Consider the following 22,329-nt stretch of genomic DNA (forward strand, 5'->3'; position numbering starts at 1 on the left):
AACTGGAGTGCTCACTCAAATTTTAAATAGCTTGGATTAAGGGCAGATATAAAAGTACTTGCATAATAGCTTTCTAAACGTATAGGCGACACCACAAAATTTCACATGTGCAGAATTACACGAAAACCTTAAGTTTCCAAGTACGAAAAGTCTTTCTTTGCCTGCTGTCGTGAAAGTGCAACCGAAGCGAATCCAGATCTCGGGGGTTTTTTTTCTCTTTGTTTTTATGAGCGGGTGAGCGAGTGGGGCCTATGACCGCTCAAAAGAAAGAACAAATATAACAACGATTCCCCTCTGGTGGACAGCACCGTGAGTTGTCGTTGTCATAATCTGATGTCGGTCTTTGTCTTACTGCAGTTGCTTATAATAGCAGTTTGACGGGTAATGAGGAAGATATATTCAAAATCGAGGTATTTTGTGCATGCGGTAGACAAGTCATTTTCGACCCAACTACGCTCGCCCTCAAACAACCACGAGCAGAGCAATTTAGTATTGTTCCCATTCAATAGCTGTGCCTATACCATCGCCGAACCCCTTTGCTCGGCGAGGGTGCAGCTGTGGTAAAGGCTATTGAATGACAACAACAATTTCCTGGCAAAGTGTGGGAACTGTGATGACATTTCGTCTGGGTGTTGGCTTTAAGTATTCTCTTGTCTCCCCTTAGTACCATACTGTCTCTCCTCTGCGCTGTTGCATGTGAGTACAAAAAAGTAAGTGCTGCACCTTCTGCACTACTTTTGCGGTGGGTGGGGGTGGGCAGAAGGGGGCTAACGCGTAATTAGTCTTCCAGAGGGCATTGTGTCGATGGCCAGGGTGTTTCAGTGGGCATTGTGACGGCCAAAGAGGTCCAAAGAGTATTGTAGCTATGCCCACGAAGTTCTCGCTAAAAGGACTCGCATACGCCTTCCCCGCGTCCCTCTCATGTTCATTATGCACGCTCTCAAACCACCCACCGACGCGGCTGGCAAGCCAGTGACAGCAGCAGCAGCAGAATTGGAAAAAGTGAGGGAGGAGGCATAGAAAGCTTCGCTTTAAAATCTGGCAGAGCGCCCCTGTGCACGCTGTAACCTGCAATCCAGAGCTCTGGTGTTTTGACAAAATTCAATTTCATTCTGCAAAGTATTTCTTTCCCGTATTCAGCATGTGCACCTGTCCTACCCGTCTCGCGAGGGGAGACGGGCGAGTCTCGCGCAGGTCTACATATGCCAAGACATCGCGAACGTTCTTGGCAGGTGGGCAGTAGCGCGCACACTTGAAAAATGCCTCACCACTGTTCCGTGAACAAAGATGGGTCTGTAAATGCCCCGCCAATTTCTGGAACCTCGTTATATCTACAATGATTGGCTTGTTATCCTATTCATGCATGCAATAATACTGTCTCCAATTTGGGAGGGGAAATATTTCAGTAAATACCGTTGTTAGTCGGTGTTGTTAATACTTTATGCATCGCAAGTTGTACGTTGGTTCTCTATACTTTCTTAGATTATGCTCCCTTTCTTTTTGAGCACTCCGTTCAGGCAGCTGTTTGTAAGCCAGTAGAACGTTCCTTTACTATACAACTACAAACTTAATAGTTTCTTTTTGTACAGCCAGCTTCGTAAATTGACGCAGACGCGAAGCCATGAGCGTTTTGCACGGCTCTTTCTGCAGATGCTGCTTGAGCAAAGCATTGTGGTGGGTGAGAAGGCTCAAGTTTGCCAACGAACCTACCTTGTTTATAAACTTGAGAGAAGCAGAACGAATTGGGGTTATTGATTCGGCGAATAAGGTCAGGTGGGGTCAAAGCTTCTCGAATCGGCGTATCTTTTGTCCGCGTATGGTTCGTCGCACCCTTTTCTGCCTGTTTTGTCATGCTTGAAAGAAACCTAGACGACCGCACTGCTTTAGAGCAATTGTGGCGCGTCCAGCTGCATGCTGTCACGTGGCCTATTCATTTTGCTAGATTCCTGGCGTCCCAAAAGCAAGAGCTGCACTAGTTCTGCCTTGCTGAAAACATTTTGAACATTTTTCTTTTGGTTAAGTATTCAATACTAGAAAAAGTAGGTGCGCGCTTTTGGATTCCGCGGAATTTGTGCGTGACGACATTTAGGAACTGTGTGCCACCTAGAACACTGTGACATAATAGACAGTAGTGCTTCAGCAACAGGTTTTTCCCAGGACATATTTAAAATGGCTTATCAAAACAGACAGTGAAACGGAGGGGGACTCTCTTCAGGAGTTTTGTCGGCTTTGAAAGCCCGACATGTCTCGGGCGGGGAAGGGCTTGGGGTAAGGCAGGGCCCATTTCTGGATCCGCCACTGGTTTTTAGTGCCGTGGGACACGCCGTCTGTTCGTGCAATTGTATGTTTGTGAATGTGATAAAAACAAACAAAAACACCCTTGCACCCACACCCAATATTCTTAGTCAGTGCACCCTTTCGGTGGGTAAAAGGGTGTTATGGCATCTAGAACTGCCCTATGCTTCGCAAAAAGTCATGATGATGGGATGTTTCTTGAATGAAAACACCCTTCAAGGGTGTTATGATTCGCAATTCTCACCATCAAGGGTGTAAATTATTTTACTGTGTATCCTGCTTCTTTTTTTCGTTTCCGTAAAATTAAATGTATAACAGCCTAATACCTCAGCCACACGGGAACCCGCGAACTCCATTTAAATCCTTCGTCTTTACATCGGTGGAGCTGCACTCCGTGTCACGCGGTCACCCTTGCGTCAAGGAAGTTGAATGGAGATATTGCCGAAGGGAGTTCGGCAATGAGCGTTACGGCTGGAAGGAGTATTCTCGTTTTCACATAGCTACAGCTGCGAAGAAAACCGCGCTAATAAAAACGTCTTGACTGGCTCAAAAATTTTCGCATTATTATCATTTTTGTTCCCTTCGTTTATACACATAGCAATGCGAGTTTTTTTTTTTTTTTTTAAGGACATGGCGCCTGTACCCTTTACATCAATGCTTCGCCATGCCGCGTGGGGAAATGTCATTCCGTCATTTCATTTGTTTATCCGCTTCGTCACTCATCTGGAAGCAGTTGAGCTCACTGCGAACACAGCCATGATCACACAGCACAGAATCGCAACTCGAAGCGCACCGGTCGAACAACGCGACCCACACTGCACACGTGCGAAAGCAAGAGCGCAGTGTGGCCAGCATCACTTTCAACTTCGCTATGCTTACAAAATAGGTCCTGCGGTAACACACAGCAAACTTTCTCGCTGTGATTTTGTTAAATTACAGACTGCGTTAACAAAATAAAAAATAAACTACATTTAATAGCAACTGTATATGCGAGCAGTTGCATGCAAAAGTAAGCGCAGCAGCACCGTTTCTGGCTTATGCGGCGCCCATCGAAAGTTCGCAGTGGGCCTGTAGCACGGCCGCAAATATGATTTGGACGCATCTGTCTCCCCTTATTTTGCCTTTACTGAGTATCTTTAGCGCCTCAGCTGAGATCCTGCTGTTCGCGAAGTTGCGCACTGCCGTTTGGGAATCGCTGATTACATAGTATGCGTTAGCTTGGGCTATGGTTAACGCTATAGCCCCTTCCTCCACCGGTTTGATGCGAAGCTCACTTATTTTCCTCTCCTCACAGCTGCGATCAACTTCTTCCACCGTTCTAGTTCGCAAGGCCTGCCAGGAAGTCTGTACAAATTGTTCCGGGGCTGGCTTTTGTGGCTGTGAGTCTCTTACGCAGCAGTATCGCTGGTTGCGCTTGTTCTTTTTCGCACCTCTGTAATTTAGTAGGGGGGGGAGGCTAATGAACAACGCAGAACGGCCCTATACCATGGCCGACATGAAGTGCAGTGCGCGTGAAGGAATACGCGTCGAGCCGGCCGAGCCGCCGAGCCACCTTCCCAGTGTGGTCGCGTCCTTGCGGAAGATGGAGCCAGAGAAGCCGCATACTCGACTGTAGGGAGTCAGCCTATAAGAAGCACATGCAGAATGTCAAGTCCTGGGTGACTCCTGCGAAACTTCTGCGTACCTCACATTTTCCGAGGAAGTACTTCAGGAACAATTGCGGAGCAACGTGCGTGGCTAGCAACGACGGTTTTACGAAATGCATCATCTACCAAGCAGAGTACCGCGCGTGTGCCCTTGCGTAAGCATCGAAGGCGCTTGCCACCAGAAACTTGCCGGCATACCTAAACCTATTAAAGAGCAGATAAACAGGGCGTGTAACGCTGCACGTTGATCCAGACTCATGCTTTCTCCCTTTATTTTTTAGTCTCCCATGCCCTCCCCACATGCAGGCTAGCAAACTAGACAAAGTCTAGTAAACGTCCCAGTCTTTCCCTCCTTCCCCCTCTTTACCTCTCTCCTCCTAACATAACCAGACGGGTAATTCAGTCCATTTGTTTAGCTTCAAGTCTATACAACATAAATGTGGGCCTGCTTTTATTTTATTTTATTTTTGCCATAATAATGAATGACGTCAGGATATTTCCGGAATATTACCAGGGATAAGGCTACAGTGACGTCAGTGATGCAGTTGGGAACTACCGGTAATAGCGACTGATTGAAAGAAAAGGAATGGAAAATTGTAAAGACGTGAACATGTGTCTAGACCAGGCAGCGGAACACCTGCATCATTGTAGTTCCATCTTTTATTGTCTCCTTCCTCTTCCCCCGGCTCTTTGTCTTCCTATTTTCCCTTCATCAGCCACAAGGCAGCACTCGAAAATAAAAGAAGCGTCATTAACTTGACGTGCGACCGCTGCACTCCAATCGCAAACGCACATAGTACATAGCGTATTGATTTCGCGCTGCAAAAAAAACGTTCGATACACATACATCACCTATCGCGGTAACTGAACACAATAAGTATCGCACTGGGAAACTGGACGAGCAGCCATCTGGCAAAGCGAAAGCAAAACTACGGGGAAGAAAGGGGAGGAAGAGAGACTGACAGTCAAAGCTAGGCTTTGTTGCAGCTAGGAAGAGGAAAGAGGAGGAGGAAAGAGGGGGGTTGGAGAGAGGGGAGGGGGCGAAGAACCTGAGCGACAAAATGATGTGTGCCGTTACGGAAGGAAAGGCCAAACAAAGACGAGCCGAAGGCGACGGCTGCTGGCGAGCCAGGATGACCGGCGTCGCGAAATGCCTGAAATGGCCGGACCGATTTGGCCCCTCGCTCCTAGGCCTGATTGATGCTCGGATGACGACCCGGGGGTCTAGCCCGGGAGCGCCATAAGGGGCTCCCCGTCATCCTCGAACCCCTCTCCTGCCTGGCCTCCTCCCGCCGTCGTGTTTGTTACGTAGACGACGACCGCTTTGTCCGTCTCGCTTATTGCCCCTGACGTTTTGTCGCATTTCTCACCCGCTGCCAGGAAAAACAGGCCCCTCTCGTCGCTGCCCCGGGTGCGAGGAATGCGGCTTTTGTTGTTGGCCCACCGCCGGAGCTACTTAGCTTTGGGAGACAGAGAGAGGCAGCCCCCTCCATCGTACTGCTCCATTTCCCGGCGTCTCCAGGGCACTTCAGTTACCTTTCTGTTTAATTGGTCTTTATAAAGACCTCTGGCTTATTCTCTACATTGCAGCACGAAGGGAGGCTATTTTGTAGCGCGCTGAAACGAAGCTTCTTATTGAATGTGGCGCCTTAGACTCTTACGGCTTATAAGGGAGCAATGATAGTTAAATGTGTGCTTTCCGTACAGAAGAGATCTTATTCAATTTAGCAGGACGCTGTACACGAGGAAAAATAAAATTGTGGCTCGGCGAGCACGTCCTCGTGATGCTGCATTTTTATGACGTACAGACACTCGCTATATAGTTCGCAGTTGCTATTCTCGTAACGTGCCCTAGTGCATAACCGCTATTTAAAAGCACTATTACCGTGTCGGGGGAACTAATAGTCGAAATATTCAACATCGTTAAAAAGAAGTTAGAAATTTTTGTCCTCTTGAGAGTTGCCGCGAGAGCAATGTTGAGACATATCTAATGCCCTGGCGAAATGAATTGACACTTCTCTGAAAATCGCTGTAAACTTCTTCTGCAAATAAAAATTAACAAAGCATTGGTTCAGTATCCACAGCTCTAGTTGGCTGAGATAGAGCTGATTAAAAACATGGTAAGGGTTTGCCGTTTCACAAAAATGATTAAATAGATATATTTGATGACATCTGCTACTTCAAGCCATCAACATCGAGCGAACAAGGAAGCCTCAGCCTGGAGCCAACGTTCGACAGGAGGGCTTGTCTTCGCAATCACGAAGACAAGCCCTCCTTCACGGGCCTTTCCGGTAGTGAACTCTGCTCTCTTCCTGACGCTTTCTTGTTTCTACTAAGCAACAAGGGGTAACAGGCGTCGCTTTAAGCTATCGAAATCTTATTTCATCTGTGATAAATAAACCTTCATCGTTCGCTATTGTACATTATAGTAAACAACAGCCAAGTAGCATGTGCCATTCGGTTCTCGATTTACGTGCTGGGGCAGCTCGCATATAAGCTTTTGCTAATTTCGTCATTCAGCCAGTATTATCAAGCCCTGTCAACCATGCTTCACTTAGCTCTGATTTCAATAAATTCCCTGCATAAAATTAGAATATTCAAGTTATCTTCAGCTTGCATGCACGTCATAAAACGGAGAAGAACGAGAAGTTGACTGTCGGCAATTTCCTTATTACTTTTTTTTCATCGCTTTAGTGCCTGTTATCCATCATGCCTTAGCTCATATACGCCATGGGAAGGGTAAATGTTTACGGTGAATTGATTCTCCTGCTCTGTTTTCTTTCTTTATGTTTTTTCAGGAAAAGGTGGAGGAAGGCGGGGGGGGGGGGGGGGGGGTGTCATATGCATGCATTGTTGGTCCTTATAGCAAATTTCGCAGAACTCGCTCCTCGTCGGTAACATCACGTTAACTAATGCACTTACAAACTCCTACGAGAGAGAAAAGAAAGCAAATCAATTTGAAATAGTTTTTTGTTTAACCGGGTGCCAAGACCAAACTGAGCCGACAAAGAATTTGTTTTCCAATGTCGCTGGCGTTCACGTTATTGATTACTAGTCACATTCCTCCTAGAGGATGTCGGGAAGTGTTCTTAAAACACGTAGACTCGTATTCACAAAACGCATCTCAGGTAACGTCCCACTGCAACTAGCTATAAAGCTGTGATCTCCCCTTAATCCCACCGACCGATATCTCGCGTCAGGGAAGCCCAAACTTCGACCAATGAGGACTCGCACTTACGTATAAGTTTTACGAGTACAGGCCACGTGATTACCAAAAAGTTATGACGCTAGAACTGTTTTTAAGAGTAGAACTTGGCCGATCGTGATTCCAGAATATAATTATCTAACGTGGCCAGCCAGTGGTAAACAGGAGGTATACGAACAAAAGCCTTTTTGGATTCGGCCCCTGGTGTTTAGAGGTCAGTTTGCGCGATCGACAAATAAACAGCTGCAGCTAACTTTTAAGGCCGAAAAGGACCCGTACATAGCGGCAAACGGTCAGCCTCTGGCTTAGGGGCAAGCTTCGCAAGCTGATAAAAAACTAAACAAAGGAGATGATACGCGTTAATAATTCCAGGAGGAGACACAAAAAACCGAGAGTAGACACCGTACAGCGATTTAGGGTGGAAATTCTTTAACTATCATGGCACACTTGGTCAATGAGGTGTTACCTCCAAAGGCGTCTGGCAATTGCCTGTCTTTCTGCCTTCGCAAAATACTGTTTCGACGCCGAAGTCTTGGGTTCCGCAAGGGTACCTCGAACTCAGGGTTACAAACGTTCCGTTCAAACTATTCCGAAGCTGTTGTGTGTCGCACGTTGATATTTCGCCTTTTTTGCCGGCTTCTTCGACAGTCCTGCATTTTAACGAATACCAGCATATTTTTGCTGGTCGTGATCCCTTCGTCACTAGCCGCCTGCGCAGTGACGTGTTCCACGAACAGTCCGTACCTCATTACATCGAGTCGGTGGTCATGGTGCTACGTCGAGGAAAGACTCTCGTAAAACTAATTGAAGAGTAGATGAGAGGAAGGGGCTAGTACTGTGCATGTGCAACAGCCGCCCCACCGAGGCATGTTTTGTGCGAATCTTTGGGTGATACACAAAGTGATAAGAAGGCAGGCGAGACGCGATAACTTTCTCCCTCAATTTGCACTCTCGAGCTATACCACCTATAATAAACCGGCTGCCATGCGCCACGCAACCAAATGAATACCCTTATACACGTGCTATGCGCAGTGTTCAAGTAGAGAGAACATGCACGTTATCGATCGCAGTTCACGATGCTCCAGAGCGTGCGATAGCCGGTCGTATTGTACGCGCACTCACCATAACTTCGTGTTGTTCCCGACATGCACTACGGTGTACAGAACAAAGCTTCTTCGCTTATCGAAAATTCCTACCCACACGGCAGTTTCGTTTATACGAGCATTGTCTTTATGATGAGCGGGAAATCAGCAGTCGCAGATGAACCATTTATTGCCGTGATAGTGAAGGTCCATGCTTCCTTACGAGCAATACTTTACGTAGCGATGCCCGATTCAGTTAGCGCAGCACAAGCACATGAAGCGTAGCAGGAATACTCGTATATTTTGACATTTCTATTCTGTGTGATGTACAATTTCGTAAAATAATGTGCGTAGAGGATAACTTCGAGTACAAGAGAACCTGCAAACAATTTTACCAGGAACCCATTAATATATGTCAGTAACCAGCGGCCAACAACGTGTACGGGAAGAAAAAGACGCGACAAGCGCTTTGTATGTTCTTCACTGCGTGCTGCTATACTCAGGTATGTTCTAACTCACCAGGTTCGCTATTCTTTAGCAAGAACTTAGTTCGCCGGCAGACCTTTGGTTTCAAACAAAGCGGGCGCTGTGTTTTATCGCCTTTCTCACAAGTGTACAAAAAAATCTGGTACGACCTACATAAGCATGTTGAGATTAAGTACGTATACATGCCTGTTGATCGAATCTGAACAGCATGTGGCCTATTTCTCTGCTGTAAGATTGAGAGGTTTACGGATCGAAATGGTTTTGTTTGCCTGAGGAGTACGCGAAACAGACGAGAATCGGGAGCAATAAACGTTCTGTTGCACACGCATTTTGTTGCGGAGAAATTCGTGTACAATATACTTCGGATGCTGTACTTCTCTCGGTTCTGCACCAATGATAATAAATAAATCAATATCGATTTAGAAAAAAATTAATGTGGTAACTCGTTTTTAGTGAGTTTAGTTGGACAACATTGAAATCCTGAACTCATTTACCGAGGGAAGCATCTAACGGCACGACACCAATGACGACGACGGCAGCATTATGATGAAGATGCCAGAATGCATGAGAACCACAACAACCACAGCATGACGACGATACTTCGTTGATGGATATCTAAGGAAGCGAAGGGCTCTCAATGCTGGAGGAACGCTGAGAGTGACTGCTGCAAGGAAAGCCGCGTTGCGAAGGGCCGCGCTTAACGTATACCCAAAGGTATACGTTAATTATTTATGACTGTGCGAATTACTTCACAACGATGAAATTTTGACACTCTTGTGTTCAGTTCTACGCCTCTCACTATGTCATATCATTATTTGTCCATGTATATCTCCTATAGCCTTTCCACGAGAACGATTAAAGTTCACAGAGCGTGACGTTAGGTTCACTTATTATTATTTGAGGCTTTTATTGCTTCGTTAAATAAACCATAAATAGCTTCCACGACACAGGCTTCGAAAACAAACTGTTAGCGATTCCAGTCACACAGATGTGCGAGGCACACTTTAAAGTATTTATCCTGCAGCTTTAAGAGATGCGCGGAAGCCCCGGGATCATGCAGGGTTAACACGATTCACCGCATGCTATACCGCAGCGCTGCTCACTGCATCGTGGAGAGAGAAGGCACGCGTTCGCTAATAGATTACTGCATTGTGGGTTAGCGTGTCATACCGTCTATCTTGAGAAGGCGCACTGACGAGTGGCAATCGCGAAGAGCAAAGCACCGGCAGTGAGCGAGCAACTGCGCAAAAGCGACCTCGGAGGTCATTTAGAGGTCGCGTCTAGGCGTCAATGCCTGCTGTAAATAAAGGTGACGAATCGCCGTAACGAGCTGCGCGCCGGCTGGGAAGCTCGTAAGGAACGCAGCAGCTTGCGACCCCATCACTTCGACAGTGCCGCAAGGAGGCGCCGCGAAAGCCAATCGCCGAGCGAGAGGAAGAACTGAGCGCCTCCATCAGTCACGCATCGCAGCGTCGGCGCCACTCAAAGAGCGCTCCGAAGAAAAGCGGGCTTCGGCGCGCAGTCCCACTGTGGCATCTTGGCCGTTTCCTATTGGACGAGCTGTCGCGGCGAGGAAGCATTTCAAAAGTGCTCCGGCACGACTAGCTGCAGTCGCTAGCTCTGTCCGTCATTGCACTCGGTGCGCCTCCCTCTCCGTGCCGGGTTCCTCCTATGCCTTCGTTCCTTGCCCGTTCCTTTTCTCGCTGGGGCGCCACATGTATCAAATGTGCAGAGTTCCCAGTGGAAGCACTCCATAGTACTGGCGTAACCAACAAATTTGTCCAGAAATCTGCAGACTATGCAGTCGGGCGAACTTGGTGCGTGCCGCTGCCTATTTGCATCTCCAGAGGACAAGAAGAGAAAAAAAAAGAGCAAACGAGGCGCATACTTTCACTTACATATAGCCCTAGACAGTATTAACGTCGCGGGCACTCGCGTGTATTTTTTGCGCCTCGTAGAGCCATGCTTACGCGTGTGGAGAATGGTGACGCAACACCCGCGAAAACGCCACTGTCGCAACCTCACTTATACTTTGCTTTCACGACGCTCACAAATGACGCCAAGATTCATAACTATCGCTCACCTTTATTACTTTTCCGGTATTGTGTAAAAGGTTCGTGTCGAGTCGCCATTGAGAGGCACCCTTTTACGGCGCCCTTCAATCTAGCGCGCAAATGTGGCACGTATCATGCCGAATAAAGAGGGTGAATCATTGTTATTCAGCAGTCACTATCGTAGAGCTTGAATGCGGCAATCAAGGCTTGTGTGCCCAAAGCTACTGATGAGGAATAGGAAGCGTCAGCCACTATAGTAGATCGCTGTCGTCGGAACTCAGAGCGCAAGCAATTACTCATTTTGAGAAGTGCAACGCCATGAGTACAAAAGTTGCTATATGCAGTTCAGAAACTATTCCAGTGCACAGGTAAGCCGCCACTACAAACACGTCCAAGCGATACCACACATCCCTGAAAAGCCAAGAAAGGAAAGCCAAAGGATTTAATTAGCTCCCAAGATAAAATCACCCGCCATTGTGGGGTAGAGGCCTTGGTGTTGCGTTGCTAAGTCCGAAGTCGCGGAATCAAATACCGGCCACGGCGGCCGCACTTCGACGAAGGCGAAATGATAAAAAAAGGAAAACACACCAGTCTACCGTGTTTTTGGGTGCACGTTAAATAACCACAGGTGGTCAGAATTGATTCATAGCCTCCCACTACGGCATGCCTCAAACATATCGGGGTTATGGCACGTAGAACATCTAAATTTAACTAATTAATTAAATTAGTTCAGGCCCTCCGTACAGATGGTTAACCGGCGAAGCTGAAGCGTGCGACCCTGGCGTTTATCACTGGGTTGATCCCGACGGTTCATTAACGTCTTTCTCAATTATTGGTTACGTCTTCGTGTTTCTTACTGAGGTTACGCACACGTTCGGCTGCGACGGAAAAAACGACGTCACTGACGGTGTGCCCGCAGTGCGCCGTTGTCGCTTGCGTTCGATGTCTCGAGTTTGCTCGGTGGCGGGGTTAGCAGCATCCGCCCGGCATTGCCGCTTGCGATTCTTCAAAATTAAATTGCTTCAAAATTAAATCTGTCTGTCACGTGAGAGAATGAATGGATCGTACCCCCTTGCGTAATGGTTCATAACCCCGTAAACGCGGCCTCCCCATTACGACGACAAAGAGAAGACGGAGCCAGCTGTGGAAGAGGACGGCTACGCTCGATCTATTGCCGATCACGATAGTTTTTTTTTTACACGCGGACACGATAGTGGGGAAACTAGCCCTTAACAGCTTCGCTGTAATATTCTTCTGATATATTTAGTATACCGTAGCATATAACTGTCTTCATCTTTCACCCGCTTCAGATTAGGAAGCATGACCTCATTACGGCCCAATTTGACTTGGTCCTTCAGAAACGGTTTTCCATAGAGGAACACTTGAGCTTTCGCCGTCCAGATGCCGTGACTATCTAAGTCACTTCGCACCTGAAAATCCTTTATGCAACCACCCGAAAAAGGAAAGGTACAAAGCGCAATTTGCGGGAGACCGTTTTATTGTTTTCTTCAAATACTCCTATCCACGAAAATGGCAGCATGGGCAAAGCCATACGAGTGCAGTATGTAGTAACTGCGCCCGGACGGCGGCGGGTTATGCAAGGAGCAAGGAAGCAGCATTCAGACGGTCGTTCTCGCCCCGCACGCATAACTGGCTCGCGAATTTTCCGCCCGCGCTACTTACGGCTGCGCTAACAACGTTCACGGCAACCGCCCTCTCCCTCCTTCCCTCAGGTCTTCGTCGTCGGCGCAGCAGTAGAAAGGGCAATAGAATAGAGGAGGAGGGCAGAGCGAGTCCATGGCGCGCGAGGCCGAGACGCGGTGGGTCGCCCTGCGGCGCGCGCTGGGGCTCGAACAATGAGCCCTGCGAGCGCGTGCGCTGCCCGCGGAGAAAAGCACAAAGTTCGCCTTGAAGAACCTCTCGCAAACGGCTCTTGGCCTGTAAATAATGGCCGCCCATAAAAATGTCGGCCGAAATTGCGCTTCCTTTCGATAGTCGGCCCGAGCCCACGTGCAGCACCTCGGCCCGTTTCGTCGCTGTTGCTTTGTCCTGTGCGCGCGCGCGGGCGCGCTGGCTTTCCACCCCGGACCCCGTGTAAGAGCGCGCATATGCGCGACACCGCTGTTTTTAGGGCTTCTCTCTCCCTCTCGTCCTGTGCTGCTCTCACTTCTAACACGTCCCGTTGTTGTTGTCCTTGTCGACATCGCCGCCGTCTAAATGAAATGGCCACATTCCCTATGCATGCGTGAATAAGTGCCCGCTTCATAGAAATAGTCTGCCTCGCGTTTTGGTGTCCTCAAAAGAAAATGCAAAGTCAGAACACGTGCGATGTCGTTCTCATCACGACACATCGTCCTCTGAGAAAAGTGAGTAGGGCCGGAGTAATGTCACGGTTATATTTCATTCCTTGTTTTTTTTTTCCCCCTCTTTTTGCACTTCGTCGTTGGTCCGAGCGGGGCTTCGCCGAAAATAACACCAAGATCGGTCGGTCGTGAACGGTGGATGATAAGAAAAGAGACTCGAACGAAAGAAATGTCTGCGTGATACCGGCCAGGGGTAAAGTTCTGAAAGAACTGCCAATTTGATTAATGCAACACGTGGTCGACGCTGTGCGCGCTTCTCCCGAAGCTGGCTGTTAGTGTGACATATTGTATAGCAGGAACGAAACAAAACAGGTACGCCGATATGGATCTAAAGATTCTGTGCGTATTTTTGCGTATACAACGGGGGGAAAATGAATAAATCAACGTATGAATGTTTAATTAATTATTTACTTAATAATACATTAATGTGGAAACACGAACTGATCAACAGTAGTCAAACAAGAGATGTCTGGAATCAATGTTTCGCCAACGGGACTTGTCACCCTGACAAGGGCAGGTGCCATTGCCGAAACGGTGGCTTCAACGACATCACTCGTTCGACCACTGTACTCCTGAGCGCGTCTCACAAGAGTGGCTGGGCCAATGTGGGAAATGACGTCCAGCAGCCCAAGTCTAACTTGCAGTGCCAAACCTGCTGCTGAATGTCTAACGGCCTCCCGTGCTTATCACTAGGTGCGAAATTATGCGTCACGTGTATTCGAATGCAGACAAGGCACTCTGCCCATTGGAATCACGTCAACTCGGTGCCTCAAGCCTGCTATTTCTCGAAGTTGATCCCTGCTGAATGCTTAGCGGAAGGTCGTTGTCTGGTATTTGTGCTGGTGCCAGAAATTGAGCGCACAAGAAGGAGATAGTTACTGCAGCGAAAATTTCTCATTTGCTCTAGAAGAGCTGCCTACTTGTCTTTTCGAACCCACGTATCCCCATACGCGCAGCAAAATTTTCCGATGAAATTGTAAGTTTCGTGAAGGTTCCATTATTTAACTTCGGATAGCGCAAGAGAGAAAAAATAGGAATTATATAGGACAAGCGCATTATTAGTAGCCGAACCCCGTTACTTCTTTTGTAGTATAGCTGGCGTGTAAAGAGAACTGGGAGCCGAACTCACAAGACGTTTTATTTTTACCAACTGTTTGATTGGGTGGTCAGTTTCGCTAATATTATGTTCGGTATATTTTTTTAACCAACGAACTCCTCTAGTGTGTGGAGTGTTACAGATCCTTATTCCTGGGTCTCATCCGTATACCTAGTCTGAGTCTCAGGGGAACGTTTACAGAGGCAGCCTGCGTAAAAGCAGTGCCATGGCAGCGTGCATATTGAACGACAATCTCTAGTGAGACATGTGATTACACGATTGCGACCAGTCATCGAGCATTCTAAAGCTCGACGTTCATGCCTCGTGTGCCTTGAGCACAAGGCAGGAGGCTGGCAAGCACCTCTTCTCTTCTCGGCGCCTTTACGTCCTGCGCATCCACACGTCTCCCCTTCAAGTAATTTATCCGCAAAAAGCCAGTGCACGACAGAAATAGTGGCTAAACAATCTTTTTGTTTACCTGTAAACAACACGTAAGGAGAGAGAAGGATGTGCTTTGAAAGCAAACACCCAGAACAAAACAGCGACTGAGCAGACAGATGGAATCAACTTTCTGTCGTCTATCGTTGCATTTATCTTCTTGTTTTTTTTACGTTGTCTTGCTCTGAAAGCTTTCACATCAAAGTCCAACAGAGTGAAGTGACTGAAGTTACTTAGTTTAAAGCCTACGCAAGGTCTGCTTACTTCCTCAGCTGTCTCAGTTTCACCTACTGTGCACACTTCCTTAAGTGCTACTGACATGAAATGTTGGTGCAAGATAGAACTTTTTCCGTCTAAAACTACCAGCGCTCACCAACTATATAACACACTCTCGCACTCAAACCTACTTAAGTTTCCCTGCTGCGTGATATATAAAGTTTACCGGCGAAAGTCTGTACATGCATATCCGAGTCTAAAGTAAGAACTTGCGAAGCCGGTGTTAGTTAAAGTAGTTCGTCTTGAACAGGAAAGTTTTTTTTTTTTCGCAACATTGTAGTGTGTCGACTTGATAGTATACGAAGTGTCCAAAACAACGTGGTATGCACGCGCGAACAATCCAGTTTGTCAGATTCATATGCAGGAAGCTCTTCAGCAACCGCATTACGCTAACCAACGCGCTATACCGTCAAGGTAGAGTGACTAGAATACGTATAGCTCTGCTTATCAAGCACGAACACTGTCCCGTTATCACGTGGGCTAGGTAGAATCCTTCTCAAACAAGCGGGGAAACCTAAAAACCGTAACACAATTCGACGCAATCAGTGCATGCGTGGCGTGGGACTGGCTATTCTATCAAAAGAGGCGCCTACATGCGGCTCTAGGCGCTAAATGCATTATAACGAAAAATGTTAGGCAAGAATGTACGCGAAGCGCTCAAGAATAGTCTTTCGAACCGCGAAATCAGTAAAGCTAAGGCGTAAAAGGGCGGAACCATAGAGTTAACATAACCAACTCTATCAACTAGCATTGTACTGTATACTATATATATATATATATATATATATATATATATATATATATATATATATATATATATATATATATATATATATATATATATATATGGCAAGAACACTTTAGAGGCACTGCCGGATTTGGCAGCTAAAAAAGCGGTTCAGCAAGCTTCAGCGGCGGTGTCGCAGTAGCGTCTCTGAATGACGCGTTCACGTTTGCGGTTCGATTATTCATTGCACCTTCTGTCTTTTTCTTTTCGGTTGGTTCTTTTTCTTTATTCAGCGGAAGTTTTTCTGATGTGAACGATTTCGCCACTTAGGTCCGATAATGGCAAATGAGAGCAAGCTGCGCGCCCGGACTACCACTCACAGCCAGAACTATATGCACCATTGGGCCACGCGTATAAGCATGTTAATTGCGCCGGTTATGCACTACGTCTGTACTGCGGTTTTGCTTTTATGCGAAGCATATTACTAGAGCTCAACCCAGCTCCTCGGGCGCGGCGGTGTCGCCTTCAATACCACGTGACACCGTGACGTCACGACAGAGGAGAAACGGGGCTCCAACTCGCGCCGTCGCTCGCGGCGTCGCCCCCCGCATCGGACGTGGTGAGCGTCGGGCAACGCAGCGTTCGGCGCGACAACGAAATGTGCGCCTGAGCAAGCGCCGCACGCCTGAGCCGACGCCGACGACACCGGCTTTTCTGCGACACGAACTCCTTAACGCTGTCGCGTTAAAATAAAGGCTAGTATGCTTCGCATCCTGGGCTTAACCTTAGCTAAGCCACAGCCATTTTTTTTTTCGTGTGCTGTGCATCACATGCAATAATGTCGCAATAAACTTACCTCAATGTGTGACCCTATCGCCCGATGCGTGTGGCTGTCCGGCAGCAGTGAGGACGCACTGTTTCCTGTCGCCTTGCCTTCCGAGATGCGGGCGGTGAATGAGGATTTCGCCACGTCCGGCGAACTGCTGACGACAAAAAAGAAACGCAAGTAGCGCCATGCCCTGTCCGGTTTTTGTGCCTTAGATTGTGTCCCAGTACTTCGAGCTCTGAATTAAGCCACGAACGAAAGAAAAGATTAATGAACTGGTATCTGACCGAGGGGTGCCCAGCCCAGCAATCGGAGATTTTACCGCAACGTTAACAAAACGGCCTACTTGTGATCATTTCTCTATTTGTAATATTAACTCCCGACGGCCTGTCGCGTGATGTTTTTTCTAAGAACTAATTCTTCTGCGCTTTAACTACATTCTATTATAATCTTTTATCTATAGCGGATCGAGCACGAACAACCACTGCATGTTTCGTTGGAAAAGCGAGATATCAGCCGCGTTGCCGCTCATCGACGCGCGCCATTGCACGCACATGTTCCATCACGTTTGCGCGAACCCCATTCACAAAATATTCACTATTTTAAGTAGACGGAGCAGCATCAAAGTACAACTGTGTATAAACGGACAAGGCGGAAAATGCTTTTGCACTTGTGCAGAACCACGACGTCTTCTGCGACGCCGTAACTCGCGTTACAATTTCTAAAGTTTATATAGGGGTCTGAAAAGCTGTATGATTAAAGCAGTCTCTAGAAAAAGCCTCCATAAAGAATTTGCTTTTACCGAGAAAGCAAACGGTTCAGACATGGTCACTAGCGCCCTCTGGTCAACGATAACTGAAGGTGACTCGAAGAGCGGTCAGCGGAACTAACGATTCGGAGAAGAGCTGCGATTCTCGGCTTCTGTTGATTTGCGGATCGCACTTTCTAATTAGACATCTTAAGAATTTCGAAATGCTGCAGCGTGGACGTATTTGCACCAATCACTTTAGTGGATCGGTAGTGGGTCGTAAAGGCATCATTAGTCTATTGCGAGAAGCACATATTTCAGTATAACATCGCATCAAGGGACAACGAATGGAACGTGTTTTTCTTGCTGTGAAAGCGCGCATCAAGGTCCTGGAAGCAGATGTGGCTGGAAGCTGTTGCAGAAAGGACTAGCACGCCGGCAGCGCGCAGTGCACGGACTCAAGCACGCTGCACAGCAACGAATGCAAAATGAGCGCTGACGCGAGGAAAGCATGTACTTAGCTGTTCAGCGTGCTAATTCCCGTGGTATTTAACGTGAAACATGCAAAAACAAACGCGATGCGTCGGCCGTACTTCCATAAAAACAATGCCTGATCTGTCTAACACACCTGTAAAAAAAGTTGTAGGGAGACGTCGGACGACCTTTAGCGACAGCTAATATAATAAGCCGAAGCATCAAAAACCCCACCCGCCACGCAACTAATCAAGGGCGCGTAGCTCGGAATTGAAGCCACGACCTTTCCACTCTACCTAGCTCGGTGGTTCTCAATACTTCGTCACTGTACCGGTTGGCAACAGTTGATACCTCTAGCAGGCAATGATGGGGGTCGTCAGCTGCTCGTCGCCTCATTTCACTGATAAATAATTGATGCCAGGCCGGGAATAAGCGCTTCATTAGCGCTTGCCACTCTTCACGTTCCCCGCGAGTCCTCGGAGTTTCGGCGGGCACAGCGAATCGCCTCCAACCTGTTGTTGCCAACTCTCTTTCTATGCGGGTGCACATTCCCGCTCCCCACAGCCTTGCTCCTGAATTCTCGAATCCCCCACGCTCCCTTTCGCCACCCACCTCTCTGCGCGTGACTCCACGCGCGAAGTTGCGGCCCGAAGCACGCGCTCTCGAAACATCATCTATCTTTCTTCTTTACTTGTTCTTCAGTCCCCGCACCGCACCTTTGAATTCATTTAGTTCGTTTCCTTCAAGTGTAGGAGCATTGAGAAAAACAGGAGAATGATCCATTAGAGACGTAATGATCCCTTCCGACGTTCCGTCAGCGATAAAGGGAATATCGCACTTCTTTATGCGCTCCCAGCCCCCGCTTTCCTTTTTTATGCGTCCTCTTCATCATGCTTCATTGCATGGGCGCTGCGACAGAGGCGTCGTCCCCACCGGCGGCAACGGACTTGACGGGTTTTAGCGAAGCTTAGCGGCAGCAACACACCACCGAACAGGCAAGCGACTCCCGCATCACGCCGCTTAATTCAGGAACCCCCTGCACTTTACGCCTGGCCTACTTACGAGCGGCGAGATATGCAGACCGATGCAACGCGTCGTTGACTAATGGCAGTGTGTGCCGATTACTGCTATGCCGCTGGGAATGCACCCTCTTGCTGTATCTTCTCACTCGAGAAAAATGTTTCTCCACCTTCATCTGCTGTGATGCGCTCTTGATGTTTTGTTCTCCCCTTTGCATTTCTCTGCTTGCACGTGTGTGTGCAAACAGTCGGGCATGCCTTGCCAGCGAGTGCGTTTTTGTTTTCAAGAGGGAGAAAGCTTTTTGTAAAAGCAGGTAATGTTAACAGGGCTACGTGATGTTCACCCCTGTAAGTGTAAGGGTGAACATCAGTTGCACACACCAGTCGGTGTGTGCAACTAAGTTAGCTTTTCTGTTTATCCTAGAAAGGTTCAGTATAGTTGCCTGGCTAATATGGCTACCTACACAGATAAGAGGTACTTTGAACAGTTAGGGCTTACGATATAGAAGTATACTCCGACAAAAAGAAACCGTCTTTTGTTTATGGCAATGCAACAGAAGGCGCAATGGTTCCAAGAACGTGCAACCGAGCTGTCGGGCGTCATAAAGAGGAAGTCTGTATTATTGATAGTTACTCGGTAGAAAAAAAAATCACCGGCGATTCCGATACTCCCTAATGAGAACTTTGAGTGCAGCTCTAGACGTGTTTTCATTTTGCTATATATTGGCTGGAGCGCACAATCTGTCTCGTGCGACAGGTTGCAAATGGAGCAAAGTGTGGCGCGACTATCTTGCTAATCTGTAGATCGTGAGAGGCAGCGCGTGGGTGACGTGTGCGTGCGATTCAAACAGGCGCTGCAGACAGAGCTCCCAGACTTCTCGCGGTACTCTGGCGCCATCTCGTAGCCATCGTCGCCCCACCAAGCTTCTCTTCTCACAGTTTCGCCATATAGCCTCCTCCTCTTCCGCTTTCCTATTCGCGTCTTTCATCCCCCGCTGCACTCCGCCTTCACTCTTTCATCCTTCGCTGCGCTCGTTCGCTTGGTTACGCCGACGCCGACGCTCGCTGCGGGAACGGGCGCCTAAGAGCCGCGCTCTAAAAAGCAAAAGTCTCGTCATTTCGCTGTCCAGGCTTGGTGAAGTCGGGACTCGGGACTTCTACTGAAATGTCGTGGCTGTCCCACTATATTCGGGACGATTGGCAACCCTTGCTTAAGACCTAGCTAGAAACTAAATGTGCTTAACACCATCATTTTTTCCAGCTTATTACTTTTTTTGCGTCAAGCTAGTTGCTGCTATAGACAGACAGCATATCGGTCACTTATGTGATCAGCCAACACTAAATCCACTGAGATAGGGGCGGAGGATCCGGTATGGTGATCATGACAGTGTGCGACTTCGAGAATTATTCAAGGCAACATGTGTTATTTGTGTAATAACCTGCTTTAATAGACGAATTAAACCTTATAGAAATAATAAAACACACAAACCGAATGTTTGCATGTTTCTGTTTTACTTCGCACCGCAGCAAAAGAGATGTACTTCCGTTTCGTCTGCTTGTTCCCACGTCGTGCATCCACGCGCGCGGACTCCGAAACTATGCCATTTTGTACCGTGTTCCAGCGTGGGATCATGCTCTGTGATCCGCTTGTGTCTGCTTTAGCATTCGTATAGCACTGACCAATAGCGCTAGTCAGGTGTCCCCGTGCACAACGCACAAAATCACGCGCTGCGCGAAACGAGACAATTGCAAAAGCTCGTGCGACGCCCTCAGCGGAAGTGCGCCACGTCGCAAAGAAAAAAGAAGAAGAAAGCGTGGAGTAAACAAAATGAAGGTGGGGCCCGTGAGGTGTTCGTCACGCGATCCTCGAGATCTTCGAGTGGAGGCTAGACGGGGCAAATAGGGAGTGTCTCGCTTGACAGTGAAGCTCGCCTCCTGGAATCATGGGTTCGTGGCACTGAAGTATTTATATCTCGGCTATTAGTGAACCAATTTGAAAAAATTTTGTGGCAGAACACTCCTTAGGCGACACGTAACAACTGCCAGCGTGTAACCAAAATTTGCTATGGGGCCTGGTGAGGAGCCCTTTAAGCATACACATGAGTCGCTTTCAGTGCTTTGTGGTGTTTAACACAAATTTAAAATCTTCGATAACGTATATATAGCTCTACACGAGGTTTACACATGGAGTTCATATCGAATAGACGATCTTTATGCCAGTAATGAGCAGAGTGACAAAACGACGGAAAGGAATCGTTATTAAGGCAGCATGACAAGGAGGCCACCGACACCACATTGTTCAAATGCGTCATGGATAGAGGATGCGCTCATGAATATTTGATGGGTCGGCATTGCCGGCCCTTTTTTGTGGCAATCAGGCTCGTCGATCTCTAATTAGAGTCCGGCATGTTCATGTGTTAAAGTTAAAGCAGGGAAAATATGTACCGTCCAGTTCCGTCAAAGAGAATCCAAACATATTTAGTCCATCTGGTATAACAACTCGTTTATCTTTTATTGCGATAGCAATTATATCGACACTCCAAGCTTATTTTTGCCGCACTCGTGGCCGTCACCATCGGCGCTGCCATGAGGTGCGGTGTATATTTAGCTGTACATATGCTATATGCCACGCCGTGCTATATGACATGTGGTATGTGCGGCTTATATTGCCACACCATTCTCTCACTAAAGTTACTCATACCAGGTCTTACATTCTTGACAAATATAATCATCAGAATTTTGAGATTGGCAGCCCACAAACAAATGTCGTGAAACTAAGCACCGACAGCGCACGCCTTTTATTTTTTATCTTCTCAGACATATATTAAGCTTGCGAAACAATAACAGAGCTCAAACTTCAAAATGATATAATTTATATGACGCGGCTGTGCACTACCTCTGGGATCGGGCCAGGAAAGAGGCTTTAAACATACCCGATACGGAAACGTGGTGGTACAGTCACCAAGAAAAACGTTGGCTTTAAAGAGCATTATTGAAAGCGTCCGATGGCAGGATTCAAACAGAGGACCCCTAGTGCAGCAGCTCGTTTTTACTTATGCAGCTGACATCTACTTCCACTCATAGTGCCACTACATCCACGAGTCTCACATTTCAAGTAGTACTCTAACATGTTTCTATGGCATTCATTGCTTCGCCCTTATGGTACAACTGCGAATTTTTTTTTTTTCATTTAAGCGTTGCGAACATAGAAATTGCGAGTACGAGCAGGTAGCGTCATGAGTAGGTCACTGGCTCCAATAGAAACAACCTCTAAAGACAAACTCACTACTCCATATCTGCATTCTTGTACGATTAACAAACCACTCCACTCTTTAACGTGTAATAAAGCAGCGAGAAAAAAATTTGGGCAATCGCGTTTTAATGTCGAACCCAACTCATGGCTGCAAAACAAATCTCCCCCGATAAGACATACGCAACATAACTCTACGCATTTATTCATTCTGCGGGACAGCTGTTGCGGGACACAAGATAACCGGCGCCTACATGGCAATTATGCTCATATAGTAAGGCATCGTTAGTGGTAAAGGTGGCATAGGCTCAAGTAGCTTTATACATTGGCAACAATTGAATGTC

General features: G+C 47.4%; 1 protein-coding gene across 6 annotated transcripts in view; it reads right to left on the bottom strand.

Annotated features, from left to right (window-relative positions):
* Positions 1-22,329, bottom strand: part of LOC135909324 (lachesin-like) — a 441,203-nt gene that overhangs the window by 304,579 nt on the left and 114,295 nt on the right. For 4 of the 6 annotated variants that reach the window (XM_065441270.1, XM_065441296.1, XM_070531662.1 and 1 more), the window contains one exon: positions 16,525-16,648. In XM_065441270.1, the coding sequence (XP_065297342.1) occupies positions 16,525-16,648 (124 nt within the window). Of the gene's footprint in view, positions 1-16,524; positions 16,901-22,329 lie in introns of those variants that run through there. The other 2 variants (XM_065441264.1, XM_065441302.1) reach the window with 2 other exon arrangements.

This window comes from Dermacentor albipictus, chromosome 1 (genome assembly GCF_038994185.2).
Source record: "Dermacentor albipictus isolate Rhodes 1998 colony chromosome 1, USDA_Dalb.pri_finalv2, whole genome shotgun sequence".
NCBI classification, from domain to species: domain Eukaryota; kingdom Metazoa; phylum Arthropoda; class Arachnida; order Ixodida; family Ixodidae; genus Dermacentor; species Dermacentor albipictus.